Source organism: Excalfactoria chinensis, chromosome 20 (genome assembly GCF_039878825.1).
Source record: "Excalfactoria chinensis isolate bCotChi1 chromosome 20, bCotChi1.hap2, whole genome shotgun sequence".
Classification (NCBI taxonomy): Eukaryota; Metazoa; Chordata; class Aves; order Galliformes; family Phasianidae; genus Excalfactoria; species Excalfactoria chinensis.
Window position 1 is genome coordinate 6,087,368 of NC_092844.1, and position 17,273 is coordinate 6,104,640.

Here is a 17,273-nt window from a genome sequence, read left to right on the forward strand (position 1 = left end):
AGCTCACGTCACCATTTCAGACTTAAACCCTTCTATTCGGGGGTTTGTAACTCAGCCACAGAAGTGCCCTCTGGGCTAAAAATTGGAAGGAAAACCACGGCCAACCCGTGAGCAGACTTACTTAAACTGTTTAACGCTGCGCTCTGCTCTGTTTGATCAGAAATGTATAAAAGCAGGAGAAGGGGAAAAAAAAATGGCAAAATGTCAGTGCACCCAATGACTGCTTCAATTCCAAAAAGTGAAATTTGGTAAATGGTCTGTGATGGCGTTGGAGGGATTTCCTGCTGTGGGATCACGTTGTTTGTTTGCCTTTTTGTTTTCTCACCGGACACATGGAGTCCTTTAAAACATCTTCAGGCATCGCCCCGTTCAGGGCTGTGTCTGTGTCCCACCTGCCCGATAAGGTGAGCAGATGTCATAGCTGCTCAAACATCCCAGAACAGCAGGAAGTCACCGAGTTGTGAATGTGATAAAGCTGTCCAAGTAACGCTCTGTCGTAGTGTCAGCTCGGAGCTGTGAGGTTTTTGGCTTAAGTGAGAGTGGAATGTTATTCTATTTGAGATGTTTGGATTGAAATGAATATGAGCAACACAAACGTTTGCAGCACTGTGTGATGGCATGGACAAAGCTGATTTAAGTTGGCTCTTCATAATGTTGTCCTGGGACAGTGAAATACACCTGTGCACAGCAAATTAGGTCCTGAAAGTAACTCCTTCAAAAGATACGCTTAAGTGAAGGCTTTAACAAGGTTCTGCACCTATTTCACAGCTGTCATCAGCTGTCGCCTTTTTTCTCAGAGTCCCAGTCAGTGAATATGTGCTCCTTTGCATCCATTGCGTCTCTGTGGCACAAGTGCCTTTTACTGTCGGAATTTGCTTCTCACCGTGGTTTTTGGAGTGCCTCAGCCTCTCTTTGTTTCTCTCCTAGTATGCACTTTATAAAAAGATGACGCAAGCTGCCATTCTTATCCAGAGCAAATTCCGAAGCTATTATGAGCAGAAGAAATTCCAGCAGAGCCGACGGGCCGCAATGCTGATCCAGCAGTACTACCGCAGCTACAAGGAATGTGGGAAGAGGAGGCAGAACCGTCGGGCAGCCACCATTGTGCAGCAGAAACTCAGGTGAGCTGCTGGGCTGTTAAAAACCACCGGGATCCGTTTGTGTCATTGGTTTCCCCGGTCAGAGCTGTGCTGTAATGGATGTAACTGGTGGGATAAGTACGGTGGTTTGTAGGGTAATGACCCTTGCATTGAGTGCTGGTCCCTCCTTTTCTGTTTGTGCTTCAAAGTTGGGTTTTTTTTGTGTGTGTGTATGTTTAGAAGCAGTCTGCTTACCAAGAAGCAGGACCAAGCTGCTCGCAAGATTATGCGGTTTTTACGACGCTGCCGCCACAGGTATGACATCCCCCTTGGGAAAATGCCCTTCAGCAGAGCAATGTAATGGTATTGGTGTGTGTCAGCAGTGAGTGCAGTGCAAAGGAGAGCAGAATCAACTCTATTCAGATCGTTTATTGAATAGCAAAGCACGGCTGCTCTCAAGATGAACTGGCAGAAAGGAAATCTCTACCAGGAATGCTGCTGAAAGGCAGCCATCACACTGAGCTCCACTGCTGGTTTGGTAGAGCAGCCACGGCTGTGTTGGGCGGGCAGAGTCAGGAGAAAGTTTGAACAAGGGAAGACACGAGATTCTTAAAGATGGGCTTGAGGAAGTTTGAGGGGAAAAAAAAGAAAGAGGCATTTGAAGGATAAGCTGCAGTGCAATGCATGCATACTGCACAGACCTGTATGCTACACAGAGCATCGGTGGTACATGCTAAGGAGCAAAATGAGGTAACATCTGGAATACACCAGAAACAATTTCAGTGTGGTCACTCTCATCAAATACAGCTTCTTTATAATGTAGATAAGTGGAACGTGCCAACAGAGCGGTAGACAAGTTAGTTCAGCCTGTCCACACAGACCTCAGCAGCTTGCAGTACAGGTGGATATGATGATGACTCCTTTGTGCCACTGTGGGAACTTGAGTGTGCTTGCCCTCATGCTTCCTTGTGCCTCTCACTACTGCACCTGCCATGTTCAGGGTGTCTGTTCTGATTTCCCAGTTAAAAGAAACCATTTAGCATAGGCTGCAAACTGTAAATCGCCTGGAAAGAAGTGAATTCAGATGCTTCTGACTCTACTCTCCATTCTCACCACACATGCATTTCATCCTCTAACAGCTGGTCAGACAGTTGGCAAAGAAGCACAAGCAGTTTCTCATTTTCAGCAGGGTGTGTGGAGGGGACTGAAAGGTTTGGTTGTGTCCATTAGGCAGGTTGGTCCCGCTGAGGCAGACAGAGACTTGGAACTTCCTTCTGCTTGAGGTCCAGGCAGTCTGTGGGGAAGCCACCTGTGTTGTCATCTGTGGAGCTTGCAGTGCACTTACACCGTTAGGTCTCTAGCTGTCAGCTAAACTTGGCTCTTCAGGATTGCCCGTAGTTCCAGCGACTTTTCTTGCCTTCGGTTCATTTTGTTCCTCTTTCTCAGCATTTCCTGTTCCCTTTGCAGTGCAAGACTTACTCATTTGCATCACTGAATTTTGCAGGCAAATCCTTCCCTTTTACCTATGCTCTGGTCTTTCTTCTGAGCAGCAAAAGCCCTGCTTTTCCTTCTGAAATGAAAACAGTCACCTTCGTGATTGTGTACTTTCTCTAAGCAATCACAAGCATTTTGGTCTGAGCCCACCCTTGTTGCCCAATCAGACACTATTCCCGATGTTGGGAGACAGTGGTACGTGCTCTGTGCCTGGAGCTCTTTTCATGTAAGTTTTGGCTGAGTGTATTTTTAGAGAAGATATTGGAACTCAAATGGCTGAGAGCTAGCAGATGGCATAGGGACAAGAGAGGCCATTCATCATCAGCATTCTGACAATCAGACACATCTTTTCCATTTAACTTTGAAAAAAATAGTTGAACATCTATTGTTACATTGACAAAAATGTGGTGAATGATACGCATCAGCCATAACATGGTGTCAACGTGACTCATCATTTCTAGAGAATGAGGAATAGAACTTTCCTGACCTCACGGCAGATCTTTGCCCATCCACATTCTTTGCCCAGACCTGTCAGCTGACTTAACTTCCAACCCAAACTTTGTTGTGACAGGTGCTGTGGGTCGGCCTGGCTCCTGTCCTGTGTCAGACAGCCAAAGGTTTGCAGTTTTAATTGTTTGGGAAAGGCTGCACCTATTCAGTGGCCCCCAACTGACTCAGAGCTGGAAGGAAAATGGAGAGTTCTGAAGTGGGTTTGGGTTAGCTGAACAGGATCCACGTGTGGTCAGCTTTCACCAGGAAGATAACATGCTGTTTCATATTCATCCTCTGAATTGTATGAAAATTGAATTCTTCTTGGAAGTATCTACATCGTTACTACTGTGACTATGATCTGCAGTATCTTCTCTGGAGTAGTGTTTGGATTGCAAGAAAGGAAGGCAGATGCAGCTGGAAATACCATGGGGTGGCCAGTACTGGGTCTATTTGATTGACATCCTGCCCTAAAACACCTAAGCGCAGGACTGCTCTTCCCTGGGAAAGAAAAGAAGTCCATGAGTTAGGAGGTGGGAAGGGTTCTTTCTCTCCAGGCAAGCAGAAGTGTTATCTCCTTGTCTCTGAACTCTTGGTAAGGTATGGTTATTGCCATGTGTGTGCTAATAGCTCTTTGGTATTGTTTTGCAATCTGAAGCCCTCTGGTGGACCATAGGCTGTACAAAAGGGTGAGTGTAGCTGCCTGCTAGCCAGTTCTTCTCTTCCATTTTAAATATTTTTGCTTTCTGCTTGCTTGCATGGGGCTGCAGCCAAGATACGCCAGTAAGTTTCACCTCCATTAATTATATAAACAGAATCCTGTATAAACTAACCCTACTGCAATGACTAACACTGCTGCTTTTATAACACAGGACAGAGCTCTGCAGTAGACGTTACCAATGCATGAGTGTGTGAAAAAGGACATGTGTATTCATCATGGGCATGCTTAGGCGGTGGTGTTGATGGGATATTTTACAGTATCCAAAGTAACTCTTAGTAGATCTTGGAACTTGACTGGGTCTGCACTTACACACCCTCACTGCGTAACGATGCCCTTTGTCATGAGAAATGCGATGGCGTTCAGACTAGAGGCTGCTGTACAGATGCAGCTTACAGTAGATGGGTATTTGATTCTGCCTGAGCTACAGTGAGTAGAAGAGCTCTTCACGCTCCTTTTTACATCCTAAAGTAGCTTAGCACCAATACCTGTCTTCCAGAAGTTGCTCGTGGTAAGTTACACACCTGGTTGGTTACTTGGCCAGGGCCAGCTCTTTGACAGCTGCTTCTCTGAGCTGTTACTGTCAGTCTGTTCTGTGGGAAAGAAAAACAGTGAATAAAAAATGCTGTAACTCTTGTAGTAAATGCTGCGTGAGCTTCTGTTGGTTGTGTCATTCTCAGTGTGGACAGAGTCTGCTCTCCTCTGTGCTGGATCATGCTGGCAGACTGCTTTGCTGCCCAGCAGCAGAAGGGTGAGCACACACTGAAGCTTTCCAGCCCTGCAGCTGCCTGATGTGCTTCGGCTCGCAGGCAGCTCCCAGTCAGAACTGGGGCTCCCAGTCAGAGAGCAGGTGCTGCTGGAGTTGCAAGATGTGCTGACGCTGATCTGTGTTGCAGTCAGGGCAGTGGTACAGGAGACAGTGGAGTCTACATGTGAAACCTTGGTGCAAGAATGTTGGTAGCTTGTTCATTCCATGAGAGGTTGTTGGGCAGTAATGAATTTTCTGTGAATACAAATCAAGGCTACTTCATGTGTTTCAGCCTTTTGTTAGTGTGTGTCCATGGGAAGCGTTGGGTGCTCCGCAGGGAGACTGAGCGCTCCGGCAGCGTTGGAAGTTCCAGTAAAAGCAGTCATAAAAAAGCAGTCCTGACAGCTCAGTGTTCTGTTCTTGAGGTGGTGGTTTGTCATTCTGTACCTTATTGCAGCCAATGGTGCAGCCATTTGGATTTGCATCTAAAGCCCATCGCCAGAGAAGCACAAATCAGGAAAAGAATAACAGTCATGCAGAATTAACGTGTTCTGTGGTGAGGAATGGGCTGCGACAGCCTTAGCATTATCTCAGCAAAAGTTGTTCTGGGTGTGAAGTTGATGCTTTTCTTACTAAAGAGCATTTGCTTTGCCTTCATATGATCTTTTTATTTGGCTTAAGTGTGCTTTCTTTCATTGCCTGGAAAAGGTTAACTATAAAATATCTTGTTTTTGTCCAACTTAAGTAAGACTGAATTTAGTGGAGAAGTTAAAGAACTTTACAGATTAAAAGGGTCTGGTGATTATTGCCTTAAAGTCGGAGCTTTCATCTCAGGGAGCGCAGTGTCAGCTGGTCTGGTGGAGCCATCCTCTGTAGCTTCCCATGCAGGAGACCTTTGTTGGTAGATGCGGGACATGAACACAGATGTGTGTCTGCCTGAGCTGCGCCCTCTGCTCTGGGCTGGGATCAGCAGCAGGTCCCGAGGTCTCTTTGTGCTGGCTGCTCTCTTTGTGCCTGCAGCAAACCTCTGTCCTCTCTGGGACAGAACAAGCGCAGCTGTTGCCACCTGTGATGAGCAGAAAATATTCATTGGTGGCCTCTTTTGTTTAGAAGTAGATTCTCCTTCTACCTCATCTCTTATTATTTGATTAAATGCTGCTCTCCAGTGCGGGGAGCTTGCACGTAGTGCCTGAGCTCAGTTCCTCTGGTAAGTATAACTTCAGTGTAACTTTATTTTGTACCTGAGAAAACAACACTTACTGTATTTTGTTGTCCTCTGCATAACCTTCCCTTTCTTGGCATTTCAGTGACAAACCTTTTCCTACTCCACTGCAACAAGGACTTCCAGTTTATTTTATTTCATTCTTTTAATACGTGCAATTGCATTTAAGTACCTGATGTCTTCTTAATAATATCAAGAATGGTGGGACGTTATAAGGGATTGAAAAGTCCCATTTGCTCAAGTTTAGGAGAAAATATATTGGGATATGCAGCACTGTTCCTGCAAGAGACTTTTCCAAAGTAATTTCTTTTTTCATTTCCCTCTTGCAGGGGCTGAATATGTTTGGAGCTCAAATGTGTGTGCTAAATTGCAGACCGTGTACTCTGGGGTGTCATTCTTATCGGGCCTTTCTGTCTTTTTTGTCTTGCAACCCAAATGAGATATCTGGAAAAAGGCAAGAGCTCCCTTTTCTTAAATGTCCCACAGGCTATTTCAGCTTTCAGAGCAACAGGTAACTTGCCAGAAAAGGCTTCCCTGGCTCCTGCACCCCGTGCGTTACACTGATCTTCAGCATTGCCAGAACTTACTGCTGTAAAACTCACAGATTCATTAAACATTTCCCTGGCTGGGCATTATGGAGTCAGCCTGATGAAGCAGCTTTGTGTTACGCTTTACCCATGAAGCCATTGTTTGCTGTAATTCTTTGTGAGTAGGCCTAATTCATCTGCTGACACACTCCCATATGAGACTCGGCAGGGCACGTGGGAAGACAAGCTGCTGCTCGCTTCTGGGGCTGTTGCTTTCCACATTGCTTCAGCACGTAATGATGCAACCTCCTTGTGGTGCCCAAGTAAGTCACGCTGCTCAGGAGGCAGAGGCTTGGTCTGACGGAGCTGTGCGGGGCGGGACAAAGCTCTCCAGGGTTGAGCTCAGAGGTGAAATCATCTTCTTGTCCCCTCGTGTGTCAGCGCCACAGCTGTGATTCGGACCCCTTAGCAGTCACCATCTCTATTGCACGTGCTTTTTTCTGTCCATCTGCTCTTCGGTGGTTGCTGAGGGAATGACTTTGTACTTCAGAGATGCTTACCTCTAGAGGACGTGTTATTTGAGGAGGTTTTTGCTGAACGCTTCATCAACGCAAAAACGAATGTGCAGTCCTTGTACCTGTGCGTGGTTCTAGTGGCTGTTGAAGTGAGCTGGTATTTCTTGTTGAGAGCATTGGAACAGATGCAGCCCGGTGCCCTTTCTGGTGTGCTCTGGCTTGCACTTGAACTCATCAGTCCTTGTGCAACTGGAGGTGCTTTCAGAAGAAAGCAGTGCCTATGGACTGAGATCTGTACACCATCTGTCAGCACGTGGCCTGCTGGTAGGATGTGCTCTCAGCTCTCTCACTTTCCTGTACTTAAAACAAACAAACACGAGGTTTCACAATTGGTCTTCCAAACAAAGCTGAAATGTCTTCTCTGAGAACATTCTTCTTTTCTGCAGTGGTCTGCACTATTCTGTACTATTCTGTGAAATCCATTAGTGTGCTTTCCCTTAGAGTACTTTATTAGTGCTTGTAACTGCAAGTCCTACGCTTTGGCCCCCTTCCTCAAACCTGCAGCCAGGAGAGGAGAGTGCAACCGAGGGCACCTCTGGGCCTTGCTCTGCAGAGTGAGGATGAGGGAACACCAGTCATAGGCTGCAGGTCTTCCTGCACACTGGCTGGTGCAGTGGGCAAATAAAGGACTCCAGGTACCTGTCTGCGCTCCCATAAGTGCCTGATTCTGTTTACTACACGCAGATGTTAGTTTAATTAAAAATAGATGTAGTAGCTTAATAAGTTGGGATGGTCATCGTCTTAAAGTTTATAAATGCGGTGGAATTCATAGTTTCTTTCAAGCCATTCTATACTGAGCAGCATCTCTCAGTGGTGGAACACGTGACAAATGTTCAAGGGCTGTAACTGCACTGTAGGGAAGTTCAGTACCGGTATGTTCTGGGTTTTTAAGCAACAATCATTGCACTTGCAGAATTTTTATAAGCCTGAAAATCTGTAAATCAACGTAAAACACATTTAACCAAGGAAAATGTTGTATATTTCTCCATAGATCTGTGCTAGTGCAATTGTTGAGTGTAATGGTAACTTGTAATACAGTAACTAGTAATACAGTATAGCTATAGTAACTCGCCTTGGCATGTATGTTCAGTTAAATAGATCCAGTAGGTCTGCACCAGTACAGACATTGCATGCTGTAGGTTGAAGTTTGCAGCAAAGCATGTCTTGCATTCTTCCTGCAAAAATGCTTTGTTAGCGTAGACCTTGCATGTTGAAGTGCTAAAGTGAGGTGTAGCATGTCTCAGTGAAAGAGCCACTAGCTTAAATAATGTGCATGTTCTCAGTAAGAGATCTACAATAACTGCTTAATTTTATATTGCAGTACTGAAGTGCAACAGAAAACACTTGGAAGTTGCACTGCTAATCATGCATTAATAGGTGGTATCTTGAACACGTGTACAGTTAATCTAAACCTTAAAAATAGACTGCTGCCCAGAGGCACGTGTTTTTCTAGTACAGCAATTGCCTTGGTGCAATTTCTGTTTCTAAGTGGTGCAGCAAAAGATTTCAAAGGAGAGAATGCTTTTCTGTTACAAGAAAACTAAATATACTGAAGACGGTCAAAATGTCATTTGCGAACATTTTCAGTTCACTGCACCAGCTTTCGTATGTTTCTTATAGTGAAGGGATGATGTGGACTTACCGGCAGGTAACATCATAATACATCACAAGCCCCTGGAGCCAAGCAGGGCCTTGCTGTCTTCTGTGTGATGCTGAAGCCCTCACTCAGAGCTCTGACGTCTGCAGGTCTTTCAGATACCGGCTTGTGCAGAGCCACAATTTCCCTGTAGAAAACATCACTGTAAAACTGTAGGAGGAGCTGAGGCTCAGCACAGCGCTACCCAGGTAGGCAGTCAGAGCACGTGGTGCTGTTTGCTGCCTTGCCCTTTCCTCTGCTGGGGAATCAGGGAAGTTCTTGGCATCCAGGAGAGCTGTACTGAGGCTTCCTCTCTGCCAGACTTGGGTTTCAGGAGTGCCAGGGCCTCCTGAAGGTAGGTCTTCCGGCTCTGAAAACGGCACACACATCTGGACTGGCAGAGCCCTCTGTCTTTCCAGGCATTATATTCTCAAGCTGTTTGAGATAACTGGCAAAGGTCTGACCTTGCTTATATCAGTCACTGTGATTTGTTCATGGACTCCTGTTTCCCCAGGTTTCACAAGCTGTGTCTGTGAGTGCTGGAGCTGTCAGTAAGCTCAGAGTTAAAGCAGCCAGCTCCTGACTGCTGCAGTTGTATATACAGGAAGATAAATAAAACCGTGACATGGAGGTCAGTTCAGCCCCTGAGCAAGCTGGTAGAAGAGCCAAAAGATAACGTATGAGGAGAAGTCTGCTTAAAGAGGCTACAAACTGACATTCCTGCTACTTAGCTCTCCTGATACCTCTTAGTATCTAATTTATATTTAGCCTTCACTAAATTGGTTTGCTTTTAGTTGGATTGTGTTACATGGATTTGCAGCCCTGATGTGATTCTGCATACCATGCCTTTGTTACCTGTCCTGGAGTAATTGGGCACGTATGTGCTCAGCTAAATCACCCTAATTTAAGCTGTCTTCTACTCCGTCAGGGCAGGGGGAAAGGCAGAGGAAGCAGGCAGGGTGTGGGGATCACACCGTGGGAGGGAGCTGAGCTGTGTGCTGCAGGAGCTGTGCAGCCTGGCTCTGCTGCACCACCTTCAGATACAGGGGCTGCCCAGGAAGGCCCTGTCCGTTTGGTTGGGCTCCTTTGCAGGGAGCCTTTGCTCGACATGCATACCACATCAGTGCCAGAATGAGGGCGTGTTAGATCAGTAGCTGGAAATTAAGTGATGTGTCCAAATGTGTTTTGGCTCAGGTTTCTGCTGTCCCACTCTTGCGCTTCCAACTGTTTATGGTGTCAGGAGCACACTGCCCTGCTGTCATTGCTCTGGGAGTTGTCTCTCTTGTACTGGAAGTTAGAGGGAGGAATCGCTTTGATTTTTCTGTATTGAAGGCATTTTGGATTAGAAGTGTTATATAGTTCCTCTTTGTTTTTTCAGAGTGAAAGAATTGAAAAAGGCCAAGGAACTTGAAGATAAGCAGCAGCATCCCGTAGCAATGTGACATTGCTTCTCAGACTGTTTTCATTTTCTGTTTTTAGCAGAGACATGCAACAACAACAAAAATACCCACTGCAGTTCTGGAAATACCACCTGCAGGATTTTAACAGTAATGTTTTGGTCATTGCATTTGCACTTTCATGGACAACATTTAATTTGTTCAGCAAGACATCTTGGAACTCAATCTTCTGTTGGATCATAGGAATAAATAAAAGACACCAGGAAGAATTTGTGAGTTGCTTCATTCTCCGAGAAGGAAGAAGCTATTAATTATCCTTTTCATATAGGGCTGTATTGAACAACATGTGGAACTGTACAAATATTATACCAAAAATATTGTTAAGAAAAGGTGGGAATGCACAAGCAACACAAGAATGCTGTTCCTGCACTTGTCGGTCATCTCCAAGAAACTGAAGCTTTGAGAGTCTCAGTGGAGGGGCTTAGATCAGTACGTCTTTATTGGGTCCATGCATCCTCATTTCCTTCGCACATCTGTCCTTTGTGTTTTATTTAAATCTCTACAGCACACTTAATGCAACTTTTTAAATCTGCAGGTTTTTAATACATCCCGTGGGAGCTTTCAGAAGGGGTTGGCATGTGAGATAAACGGGTAACGTGCAAGAAGCAGAGAGAGCAACTTAAGCGAGTTTTCAAACGTTTCTTTTTGGTATTTTTACTCTAGAACCTGCAAAAGCGTATCAATTGCCATGTACTTCCTCTCATATTCAGCACTTTATTTTCTAGCCTTACTTTCATGTACTGTTATTTTAATTAAGTTCTTAAAATGATTTGCAAGACATGTAGCTTTTTGTCCTGAGTAACTGTCAAACCTCTTGTCGTTTTGCAGAGTCTCATACATTTGTTGCCTGGACATTTTATACCACCTAAAGAGCAGAGTGGTGCTGCATTCTGGCCAGTAAATTTCTTTTTTTGGCTCTTTCATCAAATCTGGGCAGTTTCTGTATATATAGAAGGTAGAAATGGAAAATGAGAAAAAAAAATATTTGAAAGGGAATATATTGATTAATTACTAAATATTTTATTCATAAAGGGTCAATAACTTGGCAAGATAAAATTATTATTTGTATAGTTTTGTCTGAATGAACGGGAAGAGTGTGGATGTATTGTTTGTACATATTGTATATATTAAAACAAAGAGATATGTGCATGAACTCAAGAAAAAGAAATGAACAAAAGCAAAGCATTAGTGGCTATGGTCTGTAAAATGAAACAAAAACTTTATTTCACTATAAGAAACTTTATTTTAAATGTTCTTTAGAAGAACATTTTTGCTAAAGCATGACTAAATGGCAAAAAAGAGCTGCTGTATTTAGACTTAGGAAAAAAAAAAAGGCAGAGCAACATTACTTTAAAAAAAAAAAACAACAAAAAAACAAAAAAAAAAAGAAAGAAAAAAAAAAAAGGATATGTTTACATTTGATTTTGGCTACCAGGAATTCCTTCGGTTCCATTTCCGTTATTTATTCCTTCCTTCTTTTTGCCCCCCCGTCTTTTTTTATTTTTTTTTCCTTTTTATTATTATTTTTGCCAATGGTGCCAAGTAATGTGAATGCTGATATTGCTTAAGAGAATTACGTTACTTTTGCAAAGCAGATAATCATAAAAGTACAAAAACGTATCTAGCTTAACACCATACACTCACTCCAATAAAGAACACTTAGAATGAGTATAAAATGAAGAAAAAAAAAAACAAAAAAAAGAAAAAAAAAAAAGAAATAGTACGAAAGTAGAAAATATCTTTCACATTTTCATATCTCCTGCTGGAAGTCAGAAAATGTCATAAAAATTGCACAAAAAATTTAAAAAAAAATAAATAAATAAATGAAAAAAAAAAAAAAAGATGCAAACTGATCTGGTAGGGGTGTCATGGTATATTGCTATTTCCACATAGTGAGGAGCCAAAGAAATCAGTGTTGTTGTTTTGTTAAATTGAAGTACTAATCTAAAACTGTCACCAATTCTCCACGATGGGAAGCAGGTTCTGATCTCAGCTACCCAGGAATGTAAGGGAAGCAGCTCCATCGTTGCTGTGGGTTTTGTGCTTCTGCCTGAGGTCAGAAGCTGCTCCTCCGTGTCTGTTTTGCTAGCGGCAGTTGCAGATCTCTAACGGACTGATGTCACTTTGGGATTGTTCCTATTGGAAGAATCGTTCTGGCTCGATCCCGGCCACCAACTGCAATGTTTAAATGGAAGGCTTCCCGGGAAGCCGTAAAAATACTCACGCATAAGAAGCTTTTAAACTGGTGTCTTTAAAAGAAGAGTAAAAACAAAGATTGTGGCAAAAAAAAAAACAAACACAAAAACAAACCTGGGGTCAGTGCTCTTGGTGCCTTTTCTATAATTGTACCTGTTTTTAATTACTTCTTTTCACTGCCAGCATTGAATTACAGTAGACGTGTGCTATAGCTCATTACCAGAATTATTGTACATTTCTGAATTGCTGCTTTATGACCTGATTCAATTAAAAAAAAAAGAAAAAAAAAAAGAAAAAAAAAAGTAAGAAACGATGGTTCTCATGCTGTGGCTTTGGGCAGCTCATAGCCTCTAATTGCCGTATGGAATCGGGACTTGACCTGTTCAGTTTTCCTCACACGCAAAAATAGAAATGCAGAAGAATCTCCTTTGGAATGACTAGGAAATGCTCTGTATTAATAGTGGAGGAACCCCGATATCCTGAGATTGGAATGTTGCTCCACACATTGACCAGTGCGTGACGATACGAATCGATCTCTTTTCCTAACGAGAGTAATGACCTCAGTGCAAAGATTCAACTCCCCGTATCCAGAAAAACAATTGAGTAACATACAGAGCTATTTCAAATTACTCTTCCAGATCCATGGGCCTGGTGGTGTATCTCCTGACCTAGATCCTGCTTCAGCAAAACGTTGAAGCGTGGGCTTGGTGTTAAACACGCAAGCAGTTCCGTAGGGTCAGCAGAAACGCTTGCCTGCTTGAAGCCAAGTGCAGCTCCGAAGTGCTTTGTTGTGTCGGGTCATAACCCTTCAGTGCAGCGCTGGGGAGCTGCAGAGGCTCCCCCCGAAGTGATTCGCTCCCTCTTTTCTCCATTGTGGAACTTGTGTTTTCACAGAAGATAAACTAAGTGCAGCTTCCCAGGACAGTTCAGGTTCCCAAGTGCCAGGAGCTGAAGCTCCTGCCTTCCAACCGTGGAATCGCTCCTTTGTGAAACGCATTGACAGCAGTAATACTGTGTGAAAGAAATACAGAATATAACATGAAGCCCCTCTCTGGTTGCACGCTTATGGCAGTTCCACACAATAGCTGGTGCCCAATGGGGGGTCCCCAAGACTTGCATGTAAAACTAGTATAGATGTCTTCTCTTTTGTAAGTTTTATTTTTGTAACCGTGCATGTCAAGCATCACTGAATCAATGGATCTGTTGAAGAACTCAGCTGCTGGAACCATGCAAAATGTTTTGAATTGCCCTTAAAATATGGAAAATGTTTTCTGAATGCTTTATATTCTTTCTGCTGTAAATTAAAACAAAGAAAATTTCCCCATAAAAGCGTCCGGCTTTTCTTACACGGGCTCTAATGTTGGAGCTTAAAAGGGGCTCGGCTGGCACTGCGGGCACTGCGGGCAACGGGGCGCAAACGGGCAGCGCCCGCGAGGTTTGGCAGTGCGGAAACCCAGCAGGTAACATGTACCATCGCAGTGCCGAACCCAGCAGGTAACATGTACCATCGCAGTGCCGAACCCAGCAGGTAACATGTACCATCGCAGTGCGGAAACCCAGCAGGTAACATGTACCATCGCAGTGCGGAAACCCAGCAGGTAACATGTACCATCGCAGTGCGGAAACCCAGCAGGTAACATGTACCATCGCAGTGCCGGTGGCTGTCGCACCGCACTGATACACAGGCTGCATTCACCGCTCGTCACTATGGCAGCAGTTACACGCAGCCGCTCGTTATCCAGCACCGCGGGAAACCGGCCCGGCCCGGCCCCGCCCCGCCCCGCCCTCCAGCCCCGCCCCGCGCCCTGTGGGCGTGGCTCGCCGCCCCCCGCCCTCCTGACGTCACATCCGGGCGCCGCGGGGCAGCTCGCACTTCCTGTCGGGCCCGTTCCGATCGCTTCGGCTGCGCGGCGGCTCCGTCTCGGCGGCAGGATGTGAGTACGGAGCTGCGCCGCGGGAGCCCCGGCGGGCGGGGAACGAGCCGGGAGGGGCGGCGGGGCAGCCGGGCGAGCGAAGCAGAAACAGCGGGCGGCGCGGCCCGGCCCGGGCTGCTGATGTCGGCCGGGTGCCGCCCGTGGGTGGAGGCCTCCCGGGGCGGCTGCGCTCCCAGCCGGGAGAGGCCGAGCGCGGCCTCCGTTTGGGCTGCGCAGCTCCGGCTGTCCGGCTGCCACGGCCTTTGGCCGCTGCTGGAGGCTGCGGGGCGTTTTCCTGCCCGGCCTCCCCGGGACAGTGCGGGCGGCATCGGCAACTGAACTGCAAAGTCCTTCCTGAAAGCGCTGCCGGTGGAGGCAGAGAAATGAGAGGTGGCTTTTTCTGGTGTGCGTTCTGCCTGGAGCCGCAGAGAGCAGCTCCTAAATGGATAGCAGTAAAACAGCACGGAGGTGTGAGCTGGTACCACAGCACGGCAGTGGATATTACGTCAAATGTGGACTGCTATTGAGCCCTGTCCTGTTATCATAGCATACCGGGTGTGGGCCCTTGTGTGCGTCTACTTCCTTTAAATGTAGATTTGAATTCAGTGCCCACATTTAGTGCGACAATAAACAACACTCAGGTTCAACCCTCTGGGCATCAGGTTGCACTGAACAGTACAGACTTCTGCTGCAGAAAAAAGGAAAACACGGAAAAGCAGCTGGAGTTGTGGAGCTCTACAACAGAAAGTCACTAAAGCTGTGAACAGAGTATGAGAAACGTGTACAGAGAGTTCTGCATTGTGCATTACTGTAATCAGTGTTGTACTGGGTAACAAGAATGCGACTGCCTGGGGCTGGGAGCTCAGAGCTGACTGGAGGTTAACTGTTCTGTACGCCAAATGCATTTGCCTTGTGCTTTCTCTTGCTCAATATCAACTGTTTCAAAAGAACAGAGACAGACAGCTGCTCTGTGCAAGAACACAGAACAGCCATGAAAGTTCCTGTACTTTGGTAATTGGCTTATAGTTTGTTACTGAAAAACTGAATGCTACTGAGCTTGTGCCTGAGAACCTGAGCCCCTTCTGACCACTACAGTAGTTACCATGTGCCTTAATATAGACTACTGTATTAGCTAATCATGACTCTTTTAGGACATCAGTCAATTCACTGGCAAGAGATTTAGGATGCACTTTGACTTAGCCCAATAGCCAGCTGCTAAAACATCACTTTCCCAAAAGGAAATTAAGATTATTCCAGGATCCAAAGTTTCCTGCTGTCAGGAAGGTCAGATAACTTGTGCATTGTCAGCATGTCAACTTGAAAGCAAGATCTCTAAGAGAAACTAAGAGGATACCAATGGCTTTCTTTACTGCAGGTCAGCCAACGTCCCTGGAAACACAAATGTGCCTGCTGGCAGTAACCGTCGGCTTCAGCAAACTCAGCATCAAGTGGATGAGGTAAAAATCTAGTTAGATGAGTGTAATTCATTTCGTGAAAAACATCTGGTATCTAGAATAGATGTACCGGCCAAAGGAGCTGTTGTTTGATATGAAGGTGAAACCTTTTACAATTCATCTTTGTTGTATCTATCACCTTAACTCTTGGAAAGGTTCAGAAAAATCATAATCCATTAATTCATTCCAGCTGCAATAAATGGAGAAAAGTTACCAGTGCCCAAATACAGGCTGGGAACTCAGAGCTTGCTGCTTTGGGAAGACAACAAGCTTTGCTTTTACAGAGAACAAGCTTGCTTCTCTTTGTTGGCAAAGAAGGTTTACCTCTAAATAAGACATGTCCTGATTCAGGCTTATGTTTGGATACCCTAAAATGCAAGTTCCTGCTCCTTAGATGAGAGCATTTGTTCCCTGCAAATGAATTTGGTACTGATTAATAAAGCTGATAATTATTGATGTAGGTTGTTGACATCATGAGGGTGAATGTGGACAAGGTGCTGGAAAGAGATCAGAAGCTGTCGGAGCTGGATGACCGTGCCGATGCGCTGCAAGCGGGAGCTTCCCAGTTTGAGACCAGTGCGGCCAAACTGAAGAGAAAGTATTGGTGGAAGAACTGTAAGGTAACCATGGCATATATACACTTAGAGTATTCACTGTCACAGTTAACAGTGTTACAGTCAGCATCTCGAAAGGCAGAGGTAAAAGGGACTTCATTTTTGTGGCATCTAGTTTTAAAGCACTGCAGCGGTTAGGTGAAGTAATCAAATAGATTACCAGCCATGCTGCTTGATACGAGGCCTTCTGTGACTGGTAATGACCAGAGGGAATTGCTGCAATAATCTGAGGCTTTGGGGTGCAGGAGGAATAGGCCAAAAATGTATATTAATGTGTAAGAATGAGCTCACTTGGTATCCTTGTAGTTGTAGCTGTTAGCAGAGGTTGGAATCCTCATTGGTGAGCAACAAAGACAACAAAAGTCCACCACACCAAGTGAAAGTGCTTTGCAAGGGCTGCTGTCATGTACTCTGAAGGCTATTGAATGCTGCTATGCAGTTTATGTTAAGTGACGAGTGGCTTTGTCTTCACAGATGTGGGCAATATTGATAGCTGTTGTCGTCATCATCATCATCATCATCATTGGTAAGTTTCAGCAGAATGGGGGTTTCTTAGGGTGGATGGGGTTCATTCACCAGCTGGGACACTTGGTATCGAGTTACAGACAGCACTGCATTCAAACAGTAGTGTCTGCTTTCACTGCTGTTGACTGCAGTGAGTGATAAACCCCAGCTGCAAAGCCGTATTAACTGAGGCTCAAACAGCTATGAAGGTGAGAACAACCATCTGCAAACAGCATTGCTCACAAGCTGTGCACTGTGAGAGCTGCAGAGCGACCGCATCCTTCTGACCTGCAGCACTCAGAGCCATGAGGTGTGGGGCTGAGAGTGAGGGCTGAAAGGGAAGGACTGAGACCGTGTCTTTTTCTTGTTGTAGTCCTGAGCGTGCCCAAATGAGTTACAGGAGGAAAGCCTCACTCACACCGACGGTGCCTTTCGTCAGCCTTCCTGCTCCAATCCCGCTGTACTCTCAGCCCGTCTACTGCTGTTTAAAGCGAAACTCTTCTGATGATTGAAACGTTAACTTTACCCGGTTGCCTTAAGACACTCCTGTCACTTACTAACAGCCACCGCCCGAACGGCGCCTCGGTGAGGAGGATGCGATCCCGGGTGTGATCCCGGGGGCCGACGCTCGTCCTCAGTCCTCCTCA

At 45.4% G+C, this 17,273-nt stretch overlaps 2 protein-coding genes across 10 annotated transcripts in view; both read left to right on the top strand.

The window, feature by feature from the left end:
* Positions 1-11,617, top strand: part of CAMTA1 (calmodulin binding transcription activator 1) — a 266,410-nt gene extending 254,793 nt beyond the window's left edge. For 6 of the 9 annotated variants that reach the window (XM_072354284.1, XM_072354286.1, XM_072354287.1 and 3 more), the window contains 4 exons: positions 928-1,121; positions 1,320-1,394; positions 3,721-3,751; positions 9,867-11,617. In XM_072354284.1, the coding sequence (XP_072210385.1) occupies positions 928-1,121; positions 1,320-1,394; positions 3,721-3,751; positions 9,867-9,899 (333 nt within the window). In that variant the 3' untranslated portion in view covers positions 9,900-11,617. Of the gene's footprint in view, positions 1-927; positions 1,122-1,319; positions 1,395-3,720; positions 3,752-6,079; positions 6,262-9,866 lie in introns of all 9 variants that reach the window. The other 3 variants (XM_072354281.1, XM_072354279.1, XM_072354285.1) reach the window with 2 other exon arrangements.
* A 2,347-nt stretch (positions 11,618-13,964) lies between these two features.
* On the top strand, positions 13,965-17,169 carry VAMP3 (vesicle associated membrane protein 3). Its single transcript, XM_072354303.1, has 5 exons — positions 13,965-14,075; positions 15,430-15,511; positions 15,970-16,128; positions 16,597-16,648; positions 17,000-17,169. Coding segments are annotated over exons 1-5 (315 nt in total). The 5' UTR covers positions 13,965-14,073; the 3' UTR covers positions 17,020-17,169.
* The last annotated feature ends 104 nt before the right edge of the window (positions 17,170-17,273 follow it).